The sequence below is a fragment of the Bos taurus genome, chromosome 7 (genome assembly GCF_002263795.3).
Source record: "Bos taurus isolate L1 Dominette 01449 registration number 42190680 breed Hereford chromosome 7, ARS-UCD2.0, whole genome shotgun sequence".
NCBI lineage: Eukaryota > Metazoa > Chordata > Mammalia > Artiodactyla > Bovidae > Bos > Bos taurus.
Window position 1 is genome coordinate 30624094 of NC_037334.1, and position 26503 is coordinate 30650596.

At 41.5% G+C, this 26503-nt stretch overlaps 1 protein-coding gene across 3 annotated transcripts in view; it reads right to left on the minus strand.

Moving 5' to 3' along the window:
- PRDM6 (PR/SET domain 6) overlaps positions 1–26503 on the minus strand; it is a 113165-nt gene that overhangs the window by 12065 nt on the left and 74597 nt on the right. For all 3 annotated transcript variants that reach the window (XM_059888182.1, NM_001103255.2, XM_010807097.4), the window contains 4 exon segments: positions 24888–25015; positions 21226–21350; positions 9886–10228; positions 837–1013 (listed from right to left, as the gene is read on the minus strand). In XM_059888182.1, the coding sequence (XP_059744165.1) occupies positions 837–1013; positions 9886–10228; positions 21226–21350; positions 24888–25015 (773 nt within the window).

Genomic DNA, 26503 nt, shown 5'->3' on the forward strand with positions numbered 1-26503 from the left:
ACCTTTTTATCTCTTATGCCTAGCAGTGTGCCTAGCACAAAAGAAGGTGCTCAATAAATATTTGCTGCATGAATGAACACACACATACATGAACGAATGGGTGAGAGAATGAAAAGGCCATCTTACAGGATTCAAACGTCCGCTGTTTTCATGACTGTGCTGTATCTAGAAACATCATTTCCTGCTCAGGTGTCCTTGCCTTAGCCAAAGCCCTTGTCTACCTCTTTCCACATTCCTTGAATCCTCAAGAACTCAAACATGTCCTGTGTTTGGTTTTGTTTTTCTTTCTTTCATTACCATGGTAAGTCTGAAATCCAAAGGGGCACATTGAGAAGCTACCAGTTAGCTGCTGTAATAGATTCAAACCTCCTTACATATAAAAGAGGAGGAAATCATTCATCAGAATTTTAAAGGGTTCAAATTTCCCAAGAGACAATTATTCAGCTGTTCTCAACTGTGGCCACCTTGCAGATGGCCACAGATGGCACTCTGCGAGGCTCCCAGTTCAAATTCCAGAGGCACAGACCCTGAGAAACTAGAAAGAATCTCTAAATTACTCATTCCTACTTCATTATTTTACTTATGAGAAAACAGATCACAAAGAATGTCTCATGTTCAAGGCTGCACAGCTCAAGCCAGGCTCAGTATATAAATATTCTGAATTCATTTTCCCAGCATCAGCTACTACACAAGCAGGTAATTCTGCAGTCTGGACGCTGACTTTGTACCCAGCCTTCTCCAGCAGCTGGCTGAGGTGGGCACTGCTGCCCACCTTGTCTGCCGGCTCTCAGGAAAGGCGAGGAGAAAGGAAGGAGGCAGCACGAGCCACTACTTACTTGAAGGGCTTTTCTCCAGTGTGGGTTCGGATGTGGTTGTTGAGAGTGGTGGCCCCAGCAAAGGCACGACCACAGTAGCCGCATTTGAAAGGCCGGTCACTGGAGTGAGTGACCACGTGGTTCCTCAGTTCTGAAGGCTGGGAAAAGGACTGGGAGCAGTGGCCGCATTGGTAAGGTCTGCAACAAATGAAGACACTACCTGGTCATTATATTCTACATTAGTCAGTAGAAGTTAGCATCACGAGGCTAGGGCCAAAATGTTATGGTAACATTCAGTTTTTGTAACAAAGCATAGAGCTGGGGCCACTGGGTTCTCATTACTATACTTGTTGCCACAGGAACAAAATTCACAAAGCTGATGAGACACATTCAATACCCCCACGAATATTCCTTTCCAATATTAACCACACCATTTCCACAACTTCTATTTCCTACTTTGATCCCCACCCCCAGGCAAATATGGGAGCTTTGAGAGTACAGACTTGATGAAGCAGAATGGTATAAGAGAAAATATGTAATTGTCTCTCGTAATTCTGTGGCACTTTAACTTTACAAAGTGCGTTAAAATCAATTATCTGGTTTAATCTTTACAATAATCCTCAAGGAAAGCAGTTATTATTATCTCTGTCAGTTCAGAAAATGGAAGATAAACTGTCCTCAAAGGAAATAAGCTCTTGATGCCAAGGTCACTCAAGAGTGATTGGACTTTATTCTAAGTCCCAGGCAAACAGGCAGGCAAGTTGACAAGCTGCATGTGTGTTTTAAAAGATACTAGGTGGTCCTGGGCTCTGTCTACAGCACATCCCCAACTTGTGGCTATCTGGTAGCGCACAGATCAACACGGTCATGCACTAAGATTTGCTTCTTTGAAAAAGACATCCTGATTTCAATTTACTCTCTCCCCACCCACAACCCTGACTTATATTTATCCACTGGGTCTTTTTCTGAAACTTCAGCTCCCCAGTTTAATCTGGTAGCAAGCGATGATTTATAGTAGCCCAGAAATGACAGGATATCACTATGTTTGCAGGAGGAAGACTGGGATGCAAAAGCAAATGGAAGGAAGTTGTGACAAATACCTGATAATTAGCAAGATTATCAGAGCACGTTCTTTTCAGCTCCTGAGAAGGAAATCAATTTTTGGTTTTCATAAAATAGATTAAAATTCTGTCTTCTCTACAGAAGCTCTTCTGCTTACTTAAGCAGAATCTGGTGAGTGATATAAAACCTGGGGAGTTTTCCCTATTTGAGGCTATTTCATATCATTCCTTGACAGGGCTCTAATTTGTTTATCAAAATTTTTGTTAAGAAAATTAATAATCTGTCATGAGAGATATCAAGAGAGCTCAGGAAGCCCTGGCTTGTGGCGCAAACATTTCTGGCTGTGTTTAGAAAGCCAGTGACTAAAACAGTCTTAACTGCTCTACCTTTAGCAAATGCATACGTTCCAATGACTGGAAACCAAAATGTAGGGCCAGGAGACAACGGTGACCGAGCATGTACAACAACTCAATTAAGTGCAAAATAAAGTGTACCCTCTCATTTGTCAAGTGAAGTGCTTAATTGTGGCTACTTGCCTCACTGAACACAAATACTATTATTTTACCAGGCTTCAGCACACTGAGCACTGATTGTAGAATTTTTTAGCTTGATTAATAGTCCAGGATTGGTCAATAACTCAATACTATACAATTTTAATTACTTACATTTAGAAATCTATCTGCTTTCAAACAAGTTTCCAAGAAATATATAAGAGTCCTTGGTAAGGAGTTTATCAAACTTGACAAATTGCACATGCATTTTATTACAATGATAAAATAAAGCTTTGATGTCATTAAAATTATATGTAGATGAGAATGTCCTTTTGCCAAATCTATTCTTTGTAGTAACCATTAGCCTTAGAGGGGTCCTCCAGAAATCATTCTCTCGGGGTGAATTTCTTTAATGTTACTGAAGATCATAAACAAAATAATGTATTAATATATGCTATATCCACTGACAATTGATTTTTCTAATAGTGAAGGACCATTAACATTTATTAGCCTCTGGTTATCTATTTTTAATAGCTATCACAATAAAAAATAAGCCACTAAATAAAACCAATTAATCTTTTCTTCTTTTTTTCTAATTCTTCTGTCAAAAGTTGGAGTGATTTATCTCCTGTAGTCAGAAGTCATTCCAGCCTTCTTATACTAATAATCAAGGTGGCAAAGATTTACACACCAAAGAGAAAAAATGACCACAGAGGGGTTTATGCTGAATTCTTATATCAAGGTAACAACAATGAAAGGCAAACTGGATTCTAAAACATCACCTTGGCCAGTACTAGCCTGAGAGAGGTTTGCTAGGTATCCCGTGACCTATGGCACAGCTTTTAAAACTCTGCACAATTCAGCTGAATGAATGGAATGGCCTCAAATGAGGGAAATGGAGATGAGTCCTGCTTCAGCCTCTGAACCTAATCAGCTGTGGGACTTGACAAGTCGCCCAACTTCCCTGTCCCTCATCGCTCTGGTAAGCAGGATGGACTGAACTAGTTGCCCTCTCACATCCCATCCTGTTCTGCTCCTGCTTTTAGATAATCAACAAACATGTGCCACCTAAGGATCTGGCCAAGACGCAGCCTCATGGGAGACAGCATCAACCATGTGACCTCCACCCTCCACCGTCCAGCCAGTGCCCTGTACCCAGGCTTCCACAGTTTTGTCTCTAATCCTGCTAATTAAAATATGGACTATTTAAACTAACTTGGTAAACCATTGAGACTTCCAAGCAACAAGAAAATCTAGAACTGAAATACAGGAACAAACTTTAGCTGATCTCAAAAAACAAAGTGATATCCCTTTAATTCTGGTACCCTGAAGAGTAAGATTTTAGACCATATTGTCATATTCACCTTTGCAGATACTTATATTATGTAGACTTTAGTACCAAAATGTGTACTCTATTTGCCATTATAATAACAGATCCTCTCTTTCAGCCTAGAAATATATGGAAAGTGAGCCCTCAGGAAATATAGACAAGATCTTTCTTTCTCTGGATTTTCAATATTTCTCAAGAATGAATAAAAGGAAATGATCAAAAAGTAAATTTAACATTGATTGCATCCCAGTGTTGACCTAAGCACACAGGAATACCTTTAAGACAGAATAAAATCTTCATGCCCAAGAGCAGCGCTTAGAAAACATCATGGTTACTACAGAATCTCAGATGTCACAACTTGTTTGGAAACAATTGACCTCAGGATTTAAGACTCTGTAGGTATGTTTTTATTAGCACACCCTGACTCCTCACCTCTCAGTTTACATCTAAACGGCTTTGAGGGCACAGAATCACTTGCCATTTCTCAGCTTTTTATTCTGATGACTAACATTCCCATTAACTTTTCAAGGTCTGGTTGTATAGGGGCAATATAGGGATGGAAGAGTGGGAGATGCAAACTCTTGGGTGTAAGATAGGCTTAAGGATGTCTTGCACAAGGGGAATACATTCAATATTGTGTTGTAACTATAAATGGAAAGTAACCTTTAAAAATTGTACATTTAAAAAAAAGACTCATAGAATAGAGGGTAGGGTTTGAAAAGTTCTATAAATAGAATTTTTTTAAGTGAAAAAAATGAAACTATCAACAACAAAAAAGTAAGTCTTAATTTATTAAACTCTTGGATACGATCCATTTCAATTCCCAAAGTCTGCATCCCTTTGATGCAGAAGCAGCTCAGGAAGACTGGCATTGTCATGTGCCGTGTTCAGCTTCACTCTTGGTAGGATCGCAGGTCACTGGGCAACTAAATAGACTCTCCTTTCTAAAGCACTTGGATTCTCTTCAAGTTATCATACACATATATCATTTTATTATTCTCCAGACAAATGCAATGAGCATTCCTCACAAAGCAATCACATCTAGTAACCAGAAAAAGCTTTTGGCTGTTTGGTTTTTTCTAAACACTACTTGAGATACCTAGCAGTGCTGATGGAATGTTCTGTATCTACACTATTCAGTAGGGGAACCACGAGACACACACAGCCACTGAACACTGGAAACGCGGCTAGGGTGACTAAGAAACTAAAATATTATTTTACTTAATTTGGATTAATTTAAATAACCTTGTGTGGCTTGTTCCAACACAGAAATATCAAGTTTCAAGAAAAAGTAGGAGGTGCTCCGTCCTCAACAATGAAATATCTAAAAAAACAGACAAAGCCTGGGTCGATTTAGTTAGCATATATCAATGCCGGTAAATTTCTACGCAGAAAGAAAGCAGCAGGATGGTTTTCTGCATCCCCTGGCATTCTCTGCAACTGGTGGCTCCTCTGCCAAAGATGACGAGTAAAATGTGCAATTCATTTACTCTGCGTCTGTAATTGGTTTGGTGTACACACAGGAAAAGGATGAAAGGTTTAACAAAATTAAGTGTGGTTTGGTTTAAAATATTATTAATCCTTCCTTGATTTTTCTTTCATGGCATGAAAGCCTCCAGGACAAAAGCTGTTCAGTTGGGCCCACGTTCCCTCCGTGCTCCCCGTCAGTCAAGCCCTAGAGCCCATCCCCAGAGACTTCAAATGGGGCGCCGTTTAGGTCACTGCAGGCTGTATTGAGTGAGAAAAGAACTAAGCTCTATGTAAGAAGGAAAAGATTTCAGGAGACTGGCAGAAGTACAGAGCCAAGACACTCGGAGAACATGGAGAGCTAGGGAGAAGATAACCTTCACACGTAGGGGAGGGGGAAACAATGGAACAGAAACACCGATGCATTCCAAAGCAACTATTATGGTGATGGATTATCTTCAGGTTCCTCCCATCACACAGCTCTTTCTAGAGTTATCTTCCCCTCTGGTACTTCCACATACAATTATATAAACAAGGACGCTCAAAACACAAATGTGAGTGGCTGATATTTGTGAGTGTGTCAAATGTGAGTGTGTCCACGAGTGTAAAGGCAAGCTTTCCCCATGTGGCACAATCAAGAAGGAAAGGAAAATGATGCAAAATAAAGATAAGCACTGTAGAGACATTCTGCAGAGAATAAAATAGAACATATTCATCAGAAAATAACCCACTGTGATTGAAGGCTTTGCTTACTCCTCTCTGGAGCGCCACGACCACTGCCACTACCCCCAGTGGGACCTTGGAGAGTCTCTGCAGCAAAAAACAGAAGGGAAAGGGATTTCTAATTCCTGGTTCAAGCACAAGTCTGTCAAGCTGCCCTGGCCTGGATGATAAGCTTATGTGCCTGTGTGTACACTTGGTCACTCTGTCATGTCTGACTCTTTGCGACCCCATGGACTGTAGCTCACCAAGTTCCTCTGTCCATGGAATTTCCCAAGCAGGAATACTGGAGTGGGTTGCTATTCCCTTCTCCAGGAGATATTCCCAACCCAGGGATTGCATCACATGCATTGTTAGGCAGATTCTTTACCACTGCACCACCTGGAATAAACTTATGCTAAACCATAAATGTTTTTTGAAATCCCTAAATAATATCTAGGTTGATCTAGATTCCTATAGCTTCCTCCCTTTGAATTTACTCATGAAAGAAAAAGTCAGTAGCTTGAGAAAAGGGAAGAAGAAATTTGGAGCGGTGGGGAGGTATGTTTAATATTAGGACATCCCTGGTGGCTCAGATGGTAAAGTGTCTGCCTACAATGTGGGAGACCTGGGTTCGATCCCTGGGTTGGGAAGATCCCCTGGAGAAGGAAATGGCAACCCCCTCCAGTACTTTTGCCTGGAGAATCCCATGGATGGAGGAGCCTGGTGGGCTACAGTCCATGGGGTCACAGAGTCTGACGTGACATTAACACAAAATTAAGAAATAACAATCCTGTGGCTTCTGGACCCTATTATGGGTATATTTTTATCTTTAATGCTAACTGCTACTTTGCCAGGTCAAATGAATTTTCCTCTTGTGTTCAATGTAAATAATATGGCAGTGAAAATCGGTAAGGCTGCCAATCCTGGGTATCCTCGGATCTCTTTCCTTTGTATCAAGGCATAGACTTACTGATGGTCCCTCACATGAAAAAGCTTACAAATAAAGACACACACAGTCTCTTTGATGAAAGTTCAAATGTCTTGGGTTTCATGGCCAAATATTCAGTCTGTTGAGTGAAAAATCTTTTGGACCTAAGATTCGGGGGACTGTTTCAAAACTTGGACACATCTGAAACTAAACTCTAGCTTGTTTACTTTTTGACTTTGTCTTCTGAGTCTCCCTTTCTTGCCTCTAGTTGTAGCAAGATTTTCCTATCAAAATAAAAGCATTTGTGTTTTTCAAATAGAAGGGAAATGGTTTCTGACTGGCAGGTTCTAAGTTTTTTCACTGTTTAGGGCTGAATGGGCACAAACTGCCAAGGACTAAAAGTCAGTTAATTTATGGAGTCAATCACTAAAGAAAATACGTCTATTCAGCAGTTCAAAGTCTCCACGTGGATAATAAAAGACTCCAAATCTCACAACTATGCACAAAGTGATGCTCCACTTCAGTTCTATATATTTCTCCTCTGCAGAAATTCACTCATGTGGTTAAGAATTATGGAGAGAACGTCTTCTACCCCCAAATGTGCTGGTACAGGAAAGCTTGTGAGAGTGTGGAACACCAGCCATACAGCTCTTCCAAGCCTATATCCTGAAAGCACATTATGTATCTCAGTGCAACTAGTGGGTCAAGGAGACTGAGCATCTCTATTTCCCTTACCCCCACTAACCAACTCAAATGTGATGGAATAATTCAAGCATCTCCCTGTTATTAATAAGAAACACTGTACTTTATTACTCTGCCTATAAAAGGACTCCTTCATTGAAGTCATAATTCTTACTTTTAACTTATTCATGAATGATGGTGACCCCCTCTCAAGTCTTCACCAACAAAGTACAGGGAAAGGAGAAGGAGATGAGGTGATCTACCTGCATATCAAGTACATTACTTCACCCCATCTGGGAGGGCCTGGCCAAACCACGCCTGGACATCTGCATCAAACAAGCCCAGTGGGGTCTCACACAGGATAGGAGTCTCAAGCCACCTGGATTTTTGCCAGTAGCTCTAGATTAGCTTGGAATTGGCAATAACCTAACAGTCTCTCGTGGAAGTGTATTTTGTACACTTCGTAAGTTTTCTAATTTGTCGGGCACTTGTCTGACAGATTACATAGATGCTTTACAAATTCTAACACTATTATTTGACAGAACAGACTTCACAGGAACTTAAACCAGAATACACACAGGGTTTTCGAAGCGAAACTGAGGTCAGACAAAACAGTCTGTTTTGCTATCTTTTTATTTACCATGATATATTTCATTGTTTCATATGACATTCAGTGTGAAGTCGTCATACTCAAAGCTAAGCTTTCGGTTCCTCCATCCAGAAATTTTCAACTATCATTTCATCTTACCTTGTGTATTCAGTTGTGATGATCACAATGAATCTCTCAGGATACACCTAAACTCATGCATACCTAAAGTCCCTCAATTTAAAAAGCAAGTTTATAATAACAAATTGTAATGCACTTCTTATATTAAAAAAAAAAAACAACCAAAATGCTTTGCAAACTTTGAAAAGATATATCTTTAGGCTATCTGTATACTTGCAAGGAAAGCAAATTAAAAAAAAAAAAAAATCCTTCTGGAGTAAGAAAAACATTTCCAAAACTTTTGTGTTCCCTTAAAGCCAACACTACAAAGATATGCAGAAGTCTGTTGGTATTTTCACCAGGAGGCTCTCCTATTGAAGGTAAAAGATGATACAGACACAGCTGCCTTAATGGCCTTAATATGAATGTTTCAACATCAATCAGTTACAGCAATGCTTTGATGCCAAGCAAGTGGTGTCTAGCATGGCACAAAAGAAAACATATACACACATAAAAATGCATGTGTACCCTAAAAATGGATCATTATCTGAAATAAAAAGATAAAAAATATAAATTAAATGGAAATAAAATAAATTAAAAAAATAAAAAAGATCTGCCCCCTCTCCAACATCCTCCCTGCCTGCTTGGGTTCCAGCACACTGCTGTATCCTGCAGAGCTAAGGAGGGGACAGTTGGGTGCATATATCTTAGGGCAAGGAGTGCTGAGTGGCTTAAGGTTAATCAGTGGCTAAATTAAGAAAATTAATTCAGGAGTCCTGCTTTGGAGTCTCCTATTCTACTTCCAAAATTTACTTTCTGCCTTTATATTAAAAAGTTTTTTAGGTAGTTTGCATTTAATCAAATTTTCATAGGATGTGAAGGAGAGATAAAACACTGTCCTTTCTTACTGAATTAATTTGATTTTTGTCTTTTGCGCTCCCAGCTATCAAGACTGTCGAATAAACCCGTTTTGATTCATAAATAATAGTTCCATTATGTCTACTGTGCCACTCATCAAAGTACCTGAAATTTTAATTCACTTGTTCAGCTAAATTTCATCTTCAGTTCATGGCCATAAAATTCTTTATTGACAAACTTTCAAACCAACTTTGACTCCGAGGTATCTAGTCAACATTTTTCTTCTGTGTGGATATTAGTTTATTGAATAAGTGGCATCTGTTTTCCTCCACATCACTAGCAGAGTAGGTATTTCCTTTTGACAGCTTTGCAGGATTTATGGGTTTGCATGCTCTGAAGAAAAATAGTACTAAGCAAAAAATTCCAATTCATTACCTCTTAGTACTTAATTAAGTTCATACCCACGGCACACTGGAGGTGAACCCTGAGACGACTGTGACAGCAGCGGAGCGGGCAGCTATATTATCTTTGGAAGATAGAGAGGATTCTAATTATCCTGACCTCATTTTTCCACCTATGATATTCATAAGTTTGCACCTTCTATTTTGCCTCCCTTTAGACCCAGGCAGAGCTCTTTGGAAAGTGACAGAAGATTCCTTTCTGCAGCCCCCGTTAACGCAGCCCTTCTACACAATAAAGCCAAAGAAGCACCTCACATGACTCTCAACTTTCCAGACCTCTGATTGCAGGATTTTCCCCCAGGTGTGGCTGGAGGAGGCGACAGGAAGGCAAGCAGTGAGTCTCACAAGCACGCACACCCTGGGAGCGACGAGAGGTGGGGTTACCTGTCAGGGTTCTGTGTGCACACGTGCATCTGTAGCAGGATCCGCTGCGTAAAAGTCTTAAAGCACTGCCCACATTTCCAGAGGTGCCAGTCACTGAACTCCGAGTGGAGCTGGCTGGTGGAGGTGGGGCTCGCCAGGACGCGCTGGTTCTTCACGCTGATTTGATTAAATCCAGATTCCAGGGGCCCTGACTTATCCAGGAGGGAGAAGTTCCTGCCGCACGGAGTCTGGGGGAAGACAACAGAGCGCTGCTGGGGAGCCTGGGAGAGTTTGCTGCTCTTGTTGAAGGGCTGCAGGGCGTCCTGTCTGCACATGGCTTCCATGACTGTCGAGGGGACATTTACTGGGAGAACAGCAAAAGTTTGAGATCAGTTTTATTTGCCCTTCAAATAAGCAAAGCACAGGCTTCTAAAAAATTCCTAGAAGTCATAATAACAAACAACATCTAAAAAAATTCCTGTAAGTCTGTATTTTAAAAATTGGCTTTTCTGGTCTCAGAATAAATGTAAGAGCAGACAGTTTGATTTGAGGGGGAAAGCACAATTATCCAAAATGAACTCATTCAATGTCTATTTATTAAGCAATGATTATCTGCTCAAGATTTTCATAGATGGTCTTTGCCCTCACAGAGTTACTTATGACCTGGGATAAAAGACTCCATAATGAGGCTCCACACTGCAGCCCAGATGTGGAGACCGTTGAGATGGGAGGCACAGCAGGGGACAGGGAGAGGAAGGAGGGCTCCCCGAGAAGGGGGCTTTGAGCAGAGAAGGGAGATTCAGGCCCTCTGGATTTCAGGCCTTCCGCTCGATCCTGTCAGCACAAAACAGGTTTTCAAGGAAAACTGGCTGAAGGATGAAGGCAACCCTATGAAAGATGCCTGGAGACAGAAGTCTGGCACGCTGGTGGGATGGCGGGGAATCAGGCCGACAGAACACAGCATGGGTTTTCGGCACTGGGGGAATAAAAGGGCGGCAGGGGGCAGACCTCAGTGGGCCTTTAACGTCCAAATAAATAAATAAACAAAAGACCTTGGGCCTAAGAAACAGACACTGACTGTTTTTGAGCATAGGAACAGCAAGAAAAAAGAAAGAATTAGTGTTCAGGGAGGGCCCGAGAGAGGCACAATGCACAGACAGGGTGCAGTGGATAAGGTGAAGTGGGAGGCAACAGAGTAGCAGTCATGGAGCTTGAAAGTTGGGCTTTCGAATCACAAAAAGCTATGTTCAGATCCTAACTCTGCCTTTTATTAGCTTGGTCACCTAAGGCAAGTTACACAATCTCTCTGTCTCTGTTTCCTCATCTGTAAAATGAGGGCAGTGGAAATAACAATCTTCACAGTAATAGCAGCATGGCTTAGTGATTCAGATGGCCAAGGTTTAAACTCCACTATCTACAGCCGTCCCTTGGTATCCAGAGGGGTTTGGTTCCAGAACCCTTGCAGATCCCCAAATCTGCTGATGCGCAAGTCCCTTATATAAAATGGCACAGTATTTGCATATAATCTACTCACACCGTGCTGGATACTTAAAGTCATCTCTAGATTAGTTATAACACTTAATACCATTTAAGTGCTATGTAAATAGTTGCCAACATACAGCAAATTCAAGTTTTGCTTTTTGGCACTTTCTAGAATTTTTCTTCCAATATGTTTCATCTGTGGTTGGTTGAATCTGCAGATGGAACCCACGGATACAGAGGGCTGACTGTATTACTTTTGAGTGTGGGCAAGTATAGGACATCTAAATCCATAATGTAGTCCTTGGTAAAATGTAAAACGGTCATCAGAAGGACTGAATGAGATAGTGCAAGAACTCTTCATTGGGCTGATGCTGCAGCTCCAATACTGTGGGCCCCTGAAGTGAAGGGCTGACTCACTGGAGAAGACCCTGTGATGCTGAGAAAGACTGAGGGCAGGAGGAAAAGGGGGCAATAGAGGATGAGATGGTTGGATGACATCATCAACTTAATGGACAGGAGTTTGAGCAAATTCCGGGAGATGGAAAAGGACACAGAAGCCTAGCATGCTGCAGTCCATGGGTCGCAAAGAGTCTGACATGACTGAGTCACTGAGCAGCAACAACAGGGACGCTTTACCTCTGAGTATTGTAATAATCACATGTATAAGGTGAATTCAACAAAGGAACAGCTTATCTTGCAGGGCTCTGGATTGGCCCATGCAGTTGGCCTGGCCCGTCCTGTCTTAGGAAGGAGAAATATCAACTTAAAAAAGAGACTCACAGACCAAGGGAGAGTTTGTCTAGTTGGCAGTTCTTTACCCTGAATGCATAATAGACTCACAGGGGAGATTTTCTTAAAAATACCAGAATCTCTTGGTAGGGCCTGGGCATCTGCATTTTTAAAAATTCCCCCCAAATACTTATAATATATAGATATGAGAACAACTGATCCAGTTCTACCCTCTCTTATAACCAAAAAAAGAAAAAAAAAAAAAAAAAAGCTGAAGGTCTAATAATTTGCTCATGGTCTAATAACTGGCCATGGTCACACATTTGGTTAAGGACACAGCTAAGCTGGAAGTTTTAGCTCTCTGATTTCCAGGGTGATTTTTTTTTTCCTGACCACAATCCAATTCTGTGTCTACTCAATAGCTGTGTTGCAAAAATAAAAAAGGACATTTCACAGCTAGTACAGAGGTTTTTTGTGTGTGTATACAAACCCATAAATAAACATAAAAGTTATAAATGCACCTACAAACCCATGCATATACATATTTATGTCTATATTTCATGTATAAAATTTGTGTATAATTTCAACTTCTGGGGCAAAAGTGTATCACCAATATGAAATGTGTGCACACATTTTAGACTTTCAAAAAAACCTTTGATTGCACAGAGGCTGTGACTTCTAAACTACATACTGAAAGATAAGAGAAATGTTTTATGTTTTGGCTCTTTCTTAAAAAACAAAACACCAGTACTGTCAAGAGATTAAGGTAAAACTCCTCTTACTTAGCCCATTTATAACTAATCCGGAAGAGATAAAGCAAAGGGAAACCCGCAGGTCTTCAGGCAACACAGAGCTCTGGTGGGTTGGGAAGGCCAGACTAGCAGGAAGGAAGGCAGGGTGGGGAGACTGTGGAATGAAGATGTCATCAACATGCAAGAGAGCAGGAAAGCCAGCCAGAAGCTCACTGCTGGAAAGAGGAATATGATGTCTCTGGGGGAAATCATACAAATAATACTCTGAGTATAGATTATAAAGGCTGACTTCTCACTTAAGCTCTTGGAAAGTAACTCAAGAAACTCATTTTCAAAAATTGTTAAGGTCACATCACCTTTTTATTAAAGAAAAGAATGTGTGGGCCAATAGATTTTTCTAAGTTTAATAACCAAAGTCAAAATAGTAACAAAGAAAAGTTTATATTAGCTTTTAGGATGATTTGGGATAAACAGGGATCTAAGTTAATGATAATAAGAGCATTGAGGTAATAGGAGTTGGGATGCTTATTCTCTGTCTTATTTTCTCTTACAGGGTCCTCAAAACAAACATGTTTTCAAGATATACCAGCAATGCTTACACTCTATATTCTGCTTTTGGCATCACCTTTTCTTGTACTTGTGAATAAATTCAATCTTACTGAACGAAATGGGCATATAATTTAGAGAGAGAAAAAAGTAAAGCTAGGAATGGATAATTTTCACAAAAGAACTGTATTTGCTCTCAAAGTTGTTCTGCAGAGTGCCTGCACATGCCCACAGACCCTAGAGGTCTAGATACCCTTAAAGGTCTAGAACTTTAAGCAGGACTTAAAGGACGCAGAGGATCATTCTTTCTGAATACCACTTTGATGGGGCCAATAAACAAAAGTGTTAATGAAAAACAGGGAATTATAAGAGGACAAGAAATGAATCAGAAAAGACTATGCTATCCCAAGCCAAGACAGTCCAGACAACTGCAAAATGCCCAGAGACAACTAAGGAAATTCCTCCAAAGGATAAAGGGGTTTCTCCATGAAGACATGGTAAGCAAAGAAGACTTTGTCTTCAGTCTATAAGACAAAGATTGAGGGGGAGAGGGAAAACTCTGGAAGCTCTAAAGGATATACTCAAGAAAGAACGTGAACTCACCAAATCCTGCGAAATTAAAATTCTGAGAGAGAGCAATACAGGATCTGTATAACAAAGTCCTATTTTACACCCTCAGTCATTCATTCAGCCCATGAGTGCTTACAGAGCATTGGTGACAAGCCAGACACTGCAAGCGCTGCAGATATAGAGGAACAGGACAGTAATAGCCCGACTCTCAGACCATTTAAACTCTCATGAGAGAGACAGATATACAAACGTCTTCACAATTATTTACTTGGTTTCATCAAATTTAAAGTTCCATGAATTGCAAGCTGCACCATTAATTTTAAGTCACTGTCATTAATTTTAAGTCACTGTGCATTGTAAGACCAGGTTCAGAAAGATTAAAATGCAAAAAAATATGCAAATCTTAGAATTGACAATATATAGTCTCTACAAGTATAACTGCTGTGACAGAGAAGAAAAGGAGTCAGGAAAACATCTATCAGGGCTGGAAACTTGAGGTAGGAAAGATAGTTTCCTTAAGACAGATACCTTGAATGTGAAGTAAGTTAGTACAACAGAGGACGGTGGGATCTGTAGCAAACCAAATAGAGCATAGGCAGTCTGATGATGCTTGAATTAGAATTTTACAAAACACTAAGTGAGCCATACAAAACATTTCTGAAGACTATATGTAGTCCATGGGCTATCATTTTAAAGAGCTGGGGATTGATTATAAGAGTAACGGCAATCCAAAAAAGGGGATGAAGCTAGGGTGTAAGGTGATTGCACTTATACTTTAAATGCATCATCACCCTATATCATTAAATGAAAAAGTGAGCTGCAGTACAAAAAATCTAATAGTAGTAGTGTTAGTTGTTCAGTCATGTCCGACTCTTTGTGACCTTATAGTCTCTAGCCTTCCAGGCTCCTCTGTCCATGGGATTCTCCAGGCAAGAATACTGGAGGGGGTTGCCATTCCATTCTCTAGGGGATCTTCCCGACCCAGGGGTTGAACCCAGGTCTCCTGCATTGCAGGCAGATTCTTTACCATCTAAGCCACCAGGAACAGAGAGGCAGAGAAAAAGAGGGAGAATGTGCACAAATGAGAGAATGGGCAAAAAAATACATCTGGAAGGACACCTTAGAATGTGTCAACTCACTGCCTCTGGAAGAAGAATTACATGTCCATATTATCTTCTGAATTCTGATCAACGGAACCAAAAGTTAGTTAAAAACTAACTTTTAACCAAATAAGTGATTAAACTGAAACAACAAAATCAATGAGACTTCACTTTGGCTGCTGTGATACTAAAAAGAAAAATGCAGAGGTCCAGGCCAAAGCTGTCTGTGAGGCTGATCGGGAGGTGGCAGCAAAAATGGAAAGAAAAGCATTTAAGAATATATAATCAACAGGGATTTATGAATGACTAGACAGATGGGCTGAGAAAGAACAAGGTGTCAAGGTTTCTAGAAAGAACAGCTGAGTGAATGGGAGTGAGGTACTGAATTGGGAGAGAGACAGCTTGGGGGACAGAGTAGGATGGTTTCAGTTCAATATGTTGAGTTTGAGACATCTGTGAGACAGGCAAGTGCAGGTGGGAATTCAACAGGTTGACAGGAGCCTGGGTCTCCAGTGAGAAGTCTGAGCTGGCAATATAAATCTGGTAGCACCTGTATGAATTCAGGTCCCCTGGGAAATAGTCTGAAATGGAGATCTGCGTTTTGTGTACAGGAGGTTTACTGCAGAACGAGGAGAGAGGATGGTGTCAAGAGCAATTAAAAGCACTTAACTAAGTACTTAATTAACCTTTCGAGTCATCTGGCTTTGGAATAACGGGAGCAGTCCTTAATACCCACCCACACTGACCAGTCCCTGGACACAGGCTACACGGGGAGGGAACACGACCACGGGTAAAGTGGCTCTGTAGGCTGAAGACAATTCAGCTCTCAGCCCTCTACACCCTCAGAAAGCGGAGGGATGCGGGCCTCAATCCTAAAGCAAGGCTCGCAAGGCGCCAAGGACTGAGGCATCCAAGAGGTCAAAACTCTCATGACAGCGGGCTCCTCTGTGTCTTTTGCCGCTTCCTTCAATGAAGGTGTTTTTCAGTGGCCACTGCCTTCTATTGGAGTCCTGAGCAGATACCTCTGGGGTGGAACTCTTCTCTGCTTGTTCTAGGACCCCCCATGTTCCTCCAGTTCTGGGCCAAGTTTTATATCAGCTTCTTGGCTTAAGGTTTCCACAACTGGCAAGTAATGCAAAACCCAACTCCATACCCTCCCATAGCTGGGGCCGGTTTTGGAATGCGACATACTGCTTTCATCAATGGCCCCAAATGGAGAGCTCCTTGGACTACGGGCCTGAGGGTAGCACTTTCTAGTCCCCATTCAGGGACAGTGATTTCTGATTCCAGGATTTATGGGAGGGGTCCAATCTCAGCTGCCCACTGTGCACGAGGGCCTGGAACTGGACTTGTCCCAACTGCATTAACACCGAGCCTACCGGCCTGGTGGCTCAGAGAGTGGAGAATCTGCCTGCAATGCAAGAGACCTAGGTTTGATCCCTGGGTTGGGAAGATCCCCTAGAGAATGGAATGGCTACCAACTCCAGTATTCTTGCCTGGGAGAATTCCATGGACAGAGGAGCCTGGCGGGCTACAGTCCATGGGGTCGCAAAGAGTCAGCCAGAACTGACTGACTATCACTGACACCACCGAGGCCAGCTCCCTGCTATGGCCATGTCATAAGGCACCCGTATTAGGTTCTACAGTGTAGTTTTTGCTTATGTGCCTTCTCCTACACTGAGCCCTTCGAGGACAGGGTCTGAGGTTTTGTTCCCCATCACGATGCTCCCCATAGGGTCTTGCAGACCGATGTTCTTGTTGGACTGAACTATACCATCATCTCCTCAATGTTCACAGACAGAAGGCTTGATGGAGCCTTCTCTACCCAGGGCCTAGTTCCACACTGTTGGTGGGATGGTGGGGCCAGGGCACCATGCAGAGGTGCCCGTCTTTATTTTCTGCTCTTTAAAATCAAAACGAAAAGGCAGGCCTCTCTCAGACAGAGTTTAGTCCAGTGTAACAACCTCTGTGTTGCCATCAAGTTTCACATTCCACCACCTCAGCTTCATATGCCAAGACAGAAAAAGCAGCAGGAAGACTTGTTTAACATTTATTCCCAGGTTTTTTTTTTTAATTTCCTCTGAAATGAATATGAATACACTATGGTCTTTACACTCTGCAGGAGCTAATCCCCCACTGGAAGCTTTGGGGAACCTCATTCCTCCTTGCGGATACAATCTGTCGACACAGGCGTTCCTTCAGGCTCTTCTGAAAGGCCCACAGTGGACGCAGCCGTGCTCTCTTTGCAGCTCTATTACATTTAGAACTATGGGTTTTTTTCTTTTTTCTTTCTTAAAGAAAATAACATACGAATTGCTTCCAGAGCCCAAATGCCTGTGTGAAACGCTGCCCTCTCTTTGAGGCAAGGCGGCTTTCAATGGCTTGTCCGGGCAGGGAGCGTGTCCCACTGCTTCGTGGCCGCTGCCAGAGGGGCCAGTGCCTGAAGCCTGAACCCACCCCACACGCTCAATAGGAAATGTGTACTTTCACTGTTGAAAGAACCATGGGAAGAAAGTGGTATTTTTATAAATGAAAGTGCTTAATAAGTATTATTCACTAAGCAAAATCATATTTTCCTTGAATGTCTTGGATCATGTAACAATTTCATTAACCAAGAAAAAACAGCTGGCTGAACTTTGTATCCATCGCTTCTAATAATGGCAGTAAAATCCTCAATATGTATCCAGTGAGCCTGTATTGTTTACTGTGTGCACAGCACTAGAAGGAGGCTCTGTGGAGGCATTTTGTCAAATAAGTCTTTGATCTCAAGAAGCTTCTTTATAAGGTACCTACTTTATTTTGTGGCTAGCTTGGTAGAATAAAAATTGTCTTCAAATTGCTAATCCTGGTGAGATGATTTAAATTACTCAGGGCTGTGAAAGGCTATCTGTTAAATTATCTGTCCATGCCCTTTCACACATTTGCTCTTTTAAATCACACCGAGTATTTTCTCGGTACAGAAAAAAGAGCCCTCATTATAAAGCCTCCCTAGGTACCTCTGTGAATCATATGGAATGAGAATCCATCTTCCAGTTAGAGTCAAAGCTGTATATCTACCCCCACGCCATCTGATGAAGCTTTCTACTGGTTTCTTGGGTGGCCAATCCCATGATAGATATACGACTTTGAGACAGGAACTGAAATAAAATTCCTATAATACCCTTAGGGGGATGGGGGATTGTCACTGTTGAACATTTTAGTCAATGACTTAATTATCTTTCAACTTCCCTCCACCCTTACTTAGAGCTCTGAACTCAACCCAAAAGAGCTACATGGTTTGTCTACTGAATCCATAATACTTGAAAGTGCTGAAGTTTTGCGAATTTCCTTCCAAGGATTTCAGGTGCTAAATGATGCATAACATGTGCCCTGGTAGAGTTTATTCAATACTCTAATCAGCAACCTCAAGAATGCTTCACAAAGGCTGAACTATGGGAGAAAGAAGGTCTGAGAAGCAATGCCCCTGGGGTTGCCACCAAGCACATTTTGGATGGCACTAGCATACAACCTGGAGACCAGCTGGTACACTCCCAGACACCACAGTCAGGTGGCTGTGAATGGCACATAAAACCCAAATCATCCAGCCCAGGCCCTAAATCCCTCTCATCTTTGTAACAGCATCACAAGGTAGAAGCAATGTTGCAGATGTGAGACTTCCACCCCAGAGATCCACGTCAAAGGGAAGAAGAGCAGTCACTTCACGCTTCCCATGAGTGACTCGTAATCCAGTTAAGTGGCCACTCCATCCACCCAGCTCTTCAGACCAAAGCCCTGGAGTTATCCTTGACTCCTTTCTCTTACTCGGCATCCAACGTGTCAGCAAAGGCTGTTGACTTTACCTTCAAAATGTATCCAGAATCCAAGCGCTTCTCACCACCTCCACCACTTTTACCCTGGTCCAAACCACCATCACCCCTCCTCCCTGGATTCCAGCAAGAGCCTCTAGCTGGATCCTGCTCCATCCTCACCCTCACTGTCAGATCTCCACTAAGTGGCCAGAGTAAACCTGTAACAACTTCAGTCAGATCATATCACTCTTCTGCTTGAAACTCTACAATACTGCATTTGTCCAATGCAAACAGAGTAAAATCCAGAGTCTTGACAGTGACCTTCTGGACTTTATAAGATTCTTGTCCCCAGATCTAAGTTAACTCCCCCCAACCCACTCTCTCCAGCTGACATACCTATGCTAACCATTGTGATGCCCTTCCTACAGGCCAGTAGCATCTCCATCTTGAGCCTTTATGCTTGGAGTCCAGCTGCCTGCAACACTCTGCTCCCAAAGAACATGTGGCTTGTTCTTTCACTTCCTTAAGTCTTTGCCCAAAGGCCACCTTCCTCATAGGGCCCACATTGGTCATCTCTAAACCCGCAACTCCCAATTCCTAGCACTCCTCGCCCCTTCTCTGCTTTGTTATCTCTATGACACTTATCATCACACGACAAACTAACTTACTTATTTATTGGTTGATAATCTGTCTCCCTCCATTAGACTATACGCTCCATGAGGGCAGGACTTCCTGTATGTCTTGTTCCTGCTGTACTTACAGTATGGAGCAATGACACTGGTCCTTAGTATGTATTCAACAACTATCTAATGAATGAATGAATTTTTGGACTATGTGCTACGTACTTTAGAACTCTAGACTTTGATGTGTTTACTTCCAGACATTCCTTGACATGCACACCAGAATATCTTCAGTCTGTAGTAGGCTGTACTGAAGAAGGAAATAGAAGGCCGTATAGGATTTATGGAATCTTTCTGGATCAGATTCCATCTTTTAGAAGGTGAAGCTACACCGAGGTTCTAACCAGGGGAGCTGATAACAGTGCTTTTCCACATGTGTACCTACACCCAGTCTTGGGAGAGCTGAGCATGGAGCCATCCTGGGAAGACAGAGCATACTGGCCGCCATGGCCATTTCTGCTTCTAACACCAACCACACACTCATGTCCAACACGGAGATTTTCCCCTGTGAAAACAGACACTCCCTCAAATAGGAGCATTACTGCAGAAAAAAAAACTTTCCAATGGAAACTTGGTAAGTAAGAGGAATGTACTTATATGTCCAAAGATTCATTTTTTTGATTTGAGATTGGTTTGGGGTTAGGGTAAAATAGAAAAAGAAAGTTGAGCATAATATGCTTTTTGAGGATTCTATTTTTTTTTTACAAAGAAAACAAAGATAACATGGAAAAGAAATATCTGATCATCAGCATTTTGATCAGTAATATTATAAATATTTTTTTCAGTTCATATGTGTGTGAGAGAAAGTAAGTGGAGAAGGAAAAATTAAAATAACACTTTTTTTCCCCAAAATTAAGTTTCTTACATAAATCTGTTCTCTCTGCTTTTTTTTGTACTGCATAATCCAAATTTATCAGTTCACAGATCAGTCAGTTGGATGACAAGAAAAAAATTGCATCATTCAAACCAGTGTTTCTCACTGAAGCACATCAAAATCACCCAAATCTAAATCTATTCCAAATACTAGAAATCACCTTATAACATTTTCCCCAAAATTGATAAAAACAAATATATAAAGTTTATATGAAAACTACTGCAAAGGTTTGCATTAAATTATTTTTTCAAACATAATGATAGTAACAGTAATAAAGATAGAAGAAAATTACACGGTTCATTTTAGACTAAGATGTTTAGAGACAAATTCCTCAATCATATGTCTATGGTTTTGACTACCATTTCTTACTCCAACAACTACTTAAGAGGAAGAAAAGCCAATTGACTGGAGGGGTGTTGTTCCTGATTAAAGAAAGTGTTGTCTCCTTACTTCGTTTTTGCAAACAGTGTGACTCCAGCAAGACTGTGCAATCCTTCAGAGCAGAAGTTATAACTTATGCTGCTCTTGGAACCAGACACATAGTTGGTACTCAGTAGATACCAGCTGCCTTAACACCGCTGCTGGCAATGATTTAAACTAGGACAAAGGTTTTGAAATCATAAATGGGTGAAAAAACATTGAGCTGTATAGGTCAAGACATCCTTGGAAAAAGCACAGGATATACAGGAAAAATAAAATGATGGAACAGACTTGTGCACATTTGTGTTACACAGCAGAGTGAACCACATTTCAGGAGTTTCAAACAACACTCTTATTTTAAAAGTTAGCTTTGAAATAGGTATTTGGAAATGTGAATTCAGAGCTAAAATAAATTCTTACAGTTTTCATCCTGGGCAATGCATTGTAAAGGGATCCCAAAGAAAGACGTATAGCTGTCATTGTACCACACGAGAAGCTCGGTACCCCTGGGAATATCTATACAGGCTCGGTAGAATATATTCGACCTATTCAAAACAAAAGAAAACCCAGCTTAGTAATCGGTAGGACTCACATGCTCCATCCACATTGTTATTGCCCCAAAAAAGTTCTGCCCAGTTTCCCGCCTAAACAATTTCTGTTTGTAATAAAATCTGCACCCACCTTATCGTTCCCAGCAACCAATTAGAGCCTGTAACCCAGTACAATAAATAGCTCACAGTTTATTTCCACAGTGTCCTTCCATGGAACATCCTGGCCAAAGAGACAGATATTTGGCCCCGGAGAGTCAGCAGAAAGGAAGAGTTCATTTAAAGAAAAAATTTCATCTCACACTAACGAGAAAATTCTCTTTCTTGGTAAACTGCAGACTCTGGTACGTCGACCCCACATACAAATTAACACCATTGATTTCTTATTTGAAGGAAAAGCGTTAGGTGTATTCTTACAACTTGGCATGGGAGTTCTCAAATTTGTAATAAAATTAAGCAGCTTTGTGATATAAGGGCTAAGAGAAATAAAAATCTTCCCCATAGCTTTTTTTTCCTCTAAAATTTGATACAGAAGAAGAAGGAAAATAACCCTCTTATGTGAAGTGGATGGAAATTCAATAAATACAAGAGGGGCACTTTACTCTGGCTGAAAGATTACACTATGAAATGACAGAGTGAAGGTACCAAGAACTAAACAGCCGTGGCACAGTGAATAAAAACCTACAGATTTAAAAAAAAAAGAAAAAAGAGGAGCCTGTGATCGGTTTTCTCAGTGAAGAATTGCTACAAACATTAGCCTCAAGTTCAAGATAAAAAGGTTCAGGGTTGGTGAACCTTAAATTTAGCCTTTCTGTAAGGAACTGGCCATAGCAGGGCAATCTGTTCCTTGTACAACACTGTAGACATAAGGCGAATCCTTCACCACATTTTTCACGGCGGTGAGATATGCACTTGTCAACATATTTTGTCACCACAAAGTGGCTCTTGGCAATAGGATCATAAAGATCAATAAAAAAGTGCAGATTCTCAATATTTTACTTGCAGCTGCAAAAATTTCATTTATCTTGTTATTTTCCTTACTTGCTGCCATTCTGTCTCATGAGGGCACTGCTAGCTAAGCAGAATGTTTTTCCCCAACATTCTATGAATATCTGACAAAAACTCCAGCCAGTTGTCCAGACCTCACTCCCCTTCCTCCCTCCGCATCTCCAAGAGCTGTGCATTTTATTAATTCTTTCCACTGCTACATAAAAAAATCAAAATTGGAGCTGGGATATAAATCACTGGCATCTCCTAACTTGAGAAAAATTGAGTCGACTTTGTACTTCACCCTTGTAACATTTCATCTCTCGGTTTGGCTTCCCTTAATATAAACACAGCGCCGGCAAATGAATGTGCTAAAACCAAATGACACACTTTGCCGCTGAAAGAGCAGAACTGTTTTCGAGCGATGGGTGGTCTTTTGAGGCACAGAGTAGGCCAAAAGGGGAAAAAGAAAAGTGTAAGCGTACACCGTTCCTTACAAGCGGGCAGAGCTTCCAAAACTCGCAGAAATCTCTGCATGTTGAAGCACATCAAAGGGATTTTTCCCTTTTCAGATAATATTTCCTTTGCTGACATGTATTTAGGATTGTGGTTGGATGACTCATAAAGATAGCTTCATGGCGTCCCAACGCAGCTGAAGCGGAACACACGCCAACAAACATTATTGTCAGCCTCAAAATAAAAACAAAACGTTCAGCTAAGGGTCAATCAATCAAGGGCGCTTTGAAGAAAATTCCATTTAGATATTACAAATCATAACAGAATGAATCTAAACCAGCTGACTTTTTGTGAAGAGGACATTCATGTACAATAAAAATTAGGCTGGCTCTTCAGGGTCCAACTTTTCTATTTTCTTACTCTTGGACGTGGTCACTGGTGATGGATGCCAGTTTTTAAATTGTGTTTTTGTAGTTCATTTTATAAAGATCTGAGGTAATCGAAAACAGATCGGCAGAGAGAATTCAGTGTGGAAGCACCATAAGGAAGGGAGCAATAAAACCCACTTAATATTGACAGAAAGGTAACGACTTTCTCATGCCCACCTTTCTTGCAGGGGTTTCTTATTTACCCAAAGTCAGAAGTCTCCTCAAGAGCTCCCAGGGTGCCCATGACGGAACCAGCCAAACTATCTCTTGCCGAGTAGACAAACACAATCTTTACTACTTTACTAGCTCCGAGTTTTATAAAAACTTCACAACAGAGATGCAGCTGCAGGGAAGGTGGGTGAAGCCCATATACAGACTGTAACCAGATACCATCGTGTGCAAGTTCATATAAACCCTTATGTAATGAAAGATAACTGCCTAGGAAACCAAGGCAGTGAGTCACATGCTGTCCAAATATGTTCCCTTTGAATTTGGAGGCCTTCGGAGAGCAAGCCAGATTTGTGCAGCCTTTAACCTATAAGGGGAATAAAGTTTGCTTCTTTTTTTAAGGCTTCATTTTTAAAAATAAAAAAAAAAAAAGAAATTGTCATCAGCAGGACTCCAAGTTGCCGAGCAAGGCTCCTTCTGCTTTGATGTGTCTGTGGTGCCTGATAAAGTTAAACAGTTGCTTCTGATTCTAAAGGGAACGTGGCTGTTTATAACTGAGGTCATATATTTACATGGCACATGTTTTCGAGGGATTCTGAGAAAAGAAGGCTTCGTGGCAGGGCTTTTTTCCTATGGGATCTGTGTTTGCCTTTGGGTTGCCACTCTAGCCTTTAGTACTTGATAGAAATGCTTGACCAACAGGTGCATCAGGCAGGTGTGGCTTTAGATCTGGGATGCCCACTGGCTTTTCTGCCCCTCCCCCACTCTAGGCCTCCCTATGAGACTCTGGGAACTGGGGAGGCTTCACCTCATCTCCACTCACCTTTGGGATTTGCCAAAATATCTCAGGGGACTGGTGCCTTCTCTGTGCTCTGGAACCACCCCATCCCCCTGAAACATACTCTGAACGGCCGCAGGACCAGAGCCAAATGCTTTGGCACCTTTCAAGGGATCAGGAGAGGTTACTATGACTCAGTCAAGGCTGTTGAGCACAATGGTTTTAGGAAAGCAGCCTGGGGAGGGTTGAGACTTCTTGATTTCCCATGCCTTTGTGCAACTCAAACTGTTTCCTCTGAGAGACAGCCAGACTGAAGGTGACTGAAAGCAAGTGACTTGGGCTGAATCTGTGAACTCCTGTTTGCGTGTGGACACATCTGCTGGGGAGGAAATCACTGCAAGTCAGTGAGTTCGCTGGGCTCACTCAGGCCATGGTGAACATTCATGTGATGATGTGGAAGTAACTTTTTCATGTGCAGTGAGTGAAAAAGGCCTTCTCCTAGCATCCTTATTCCTGAATTCTCAAGAAATGACTGTTACAAGAACTAGAGAGATATCACAAACCTAGCAGAAAAAAAAAAAAAAAGAAATTCCTGCCAGCCCTGCAGAGTTCTTCAGGACTCTGCAGGATTTTTTCAAAACTAGCAGCAAGCCTGAATTTATATATGCAAGGCAAAGGGCTTCGGCTTTGTAAGTGGTAAATCAAGGTATACTTTACCTGTACTGAACTACTGTTAGATTCTGTTCTCCGCAGTGCCTTGCACATCGGATATACCTCATCCAGCTCGACTTACTAGGTTCCCCACCATCAATAAAGTGCTGTAGTGTCCCATCTTGGTCATATATCTAGAGAAGAGGTCAGAAGGTCAAGTAGTTAGAACGAATCATCAGCAATCATTTCCCCTGCTTCCCTTGGTGTCTTTATGTGTTGGCTGCAGCAATTTATTGCCCATAGGTTTGCTAGTGCTCAGGAATGCTTGTGGAAACTCAACTAGAATAACAGGAGAAAAACATTTTCTGGTGATGCAAGTCAATCACGTTTTTCTTATCAAGCCAATCTTCCCTTTGTTAAACATATTTGTGGCATCTCAAGGATGTGAGTGACCATGTTTCCCAAAGAATATTTAACCTCTTTTTGACAGGCTACTCTTTAGTAATGAGCTGCTGGATAAACAAAGCAAGCTGAGAGGCGAGGCCACGCTGACATGGCTGGAACATCCACATGAGAGGCCCTCGTCTCAAACACGTAACTGGTCGAAGGCATCTGGGAGGCAGGGACTGTCGGCTCAACAAGCCGGGTGACACCTAGCAGGGGTTGGCGCATTATGGAGCTGTTTCAGACTGATAAAATTAGACTCTGATTTGGATTGAAAGAAATGGACTCTCACCTCGCAGAAGATGTAGGACTTCAGCTGTCAGGACCTGAAACTATTAGGAGAGGAGTCATCAAAAAAGAGGGACCCTCGCAAAGGGAAAGAAAAAAATAATAAAAGTTTCCTATGGATTTAAAATGTCTTAACTGAGGTCGGTCTAATCATTATTGCCTTAGATCACCTCAAGCAGATTTTCTTTCAAGATCACATCCAAGGTAATGGAATCCCAGGCAATGAGCATGGGACCAAAAACCTTCTGCTAAACAACTGGCCAGCCCAGGATGTTGGAATCAGGGCTAACAGCAGAGACAATCAGCCCCCACTTCCAGAAACCAGGCCAGCCCTGAGCACCTTGGAGGCTGGGGTATCTGGAAGGGTGGATTGGGGAGTTATATATGGGCAGCAATTCTGGAAGGCCATCCTCAGTCCTAGGGGCAGCCAGGAAGCAAGGGGTACAGTTCTCAGAAGGATCATGGCAAAACTGGGCCTTTTAAAGAAAAATCAGCAGTAAGATTGTGTTCCGCAGAGCATCCTGAGAAATTAAGTCTCATTCTTGCTAATCAGCCTTTCCGCTTTTCTTTTCCAAACAGACACAGAGAACAAGTCTCCTGGAGCGCCTCACTGGTTACATTTCAGCCCTAAAATTAGTAAGGTCATTCATATTAATTTAGCTCAGCATTTCTATTCTGGGGGCCAAAAGACTTAGTGATGACAGTTCTTTTTATCATCATCAGTCATTTTAAAACAGTTGATTTGTTTTTTGGTTTTGGTGGTTTTTTTTTTTTTTTTTTTTTTTGGCTTTTCTTGAAATCATTCGTCTTCACCCCCAATCTTTCCACTAACCCCCACAAATAAAACTAGAGATGAAGCCAACCTAATCAATATAATGGTTGGAGAAGCTATGACTGGGTAGCAGGCTAGAATGATTATAGTTGATAATCAATGTAGCCTGAGAAGAATG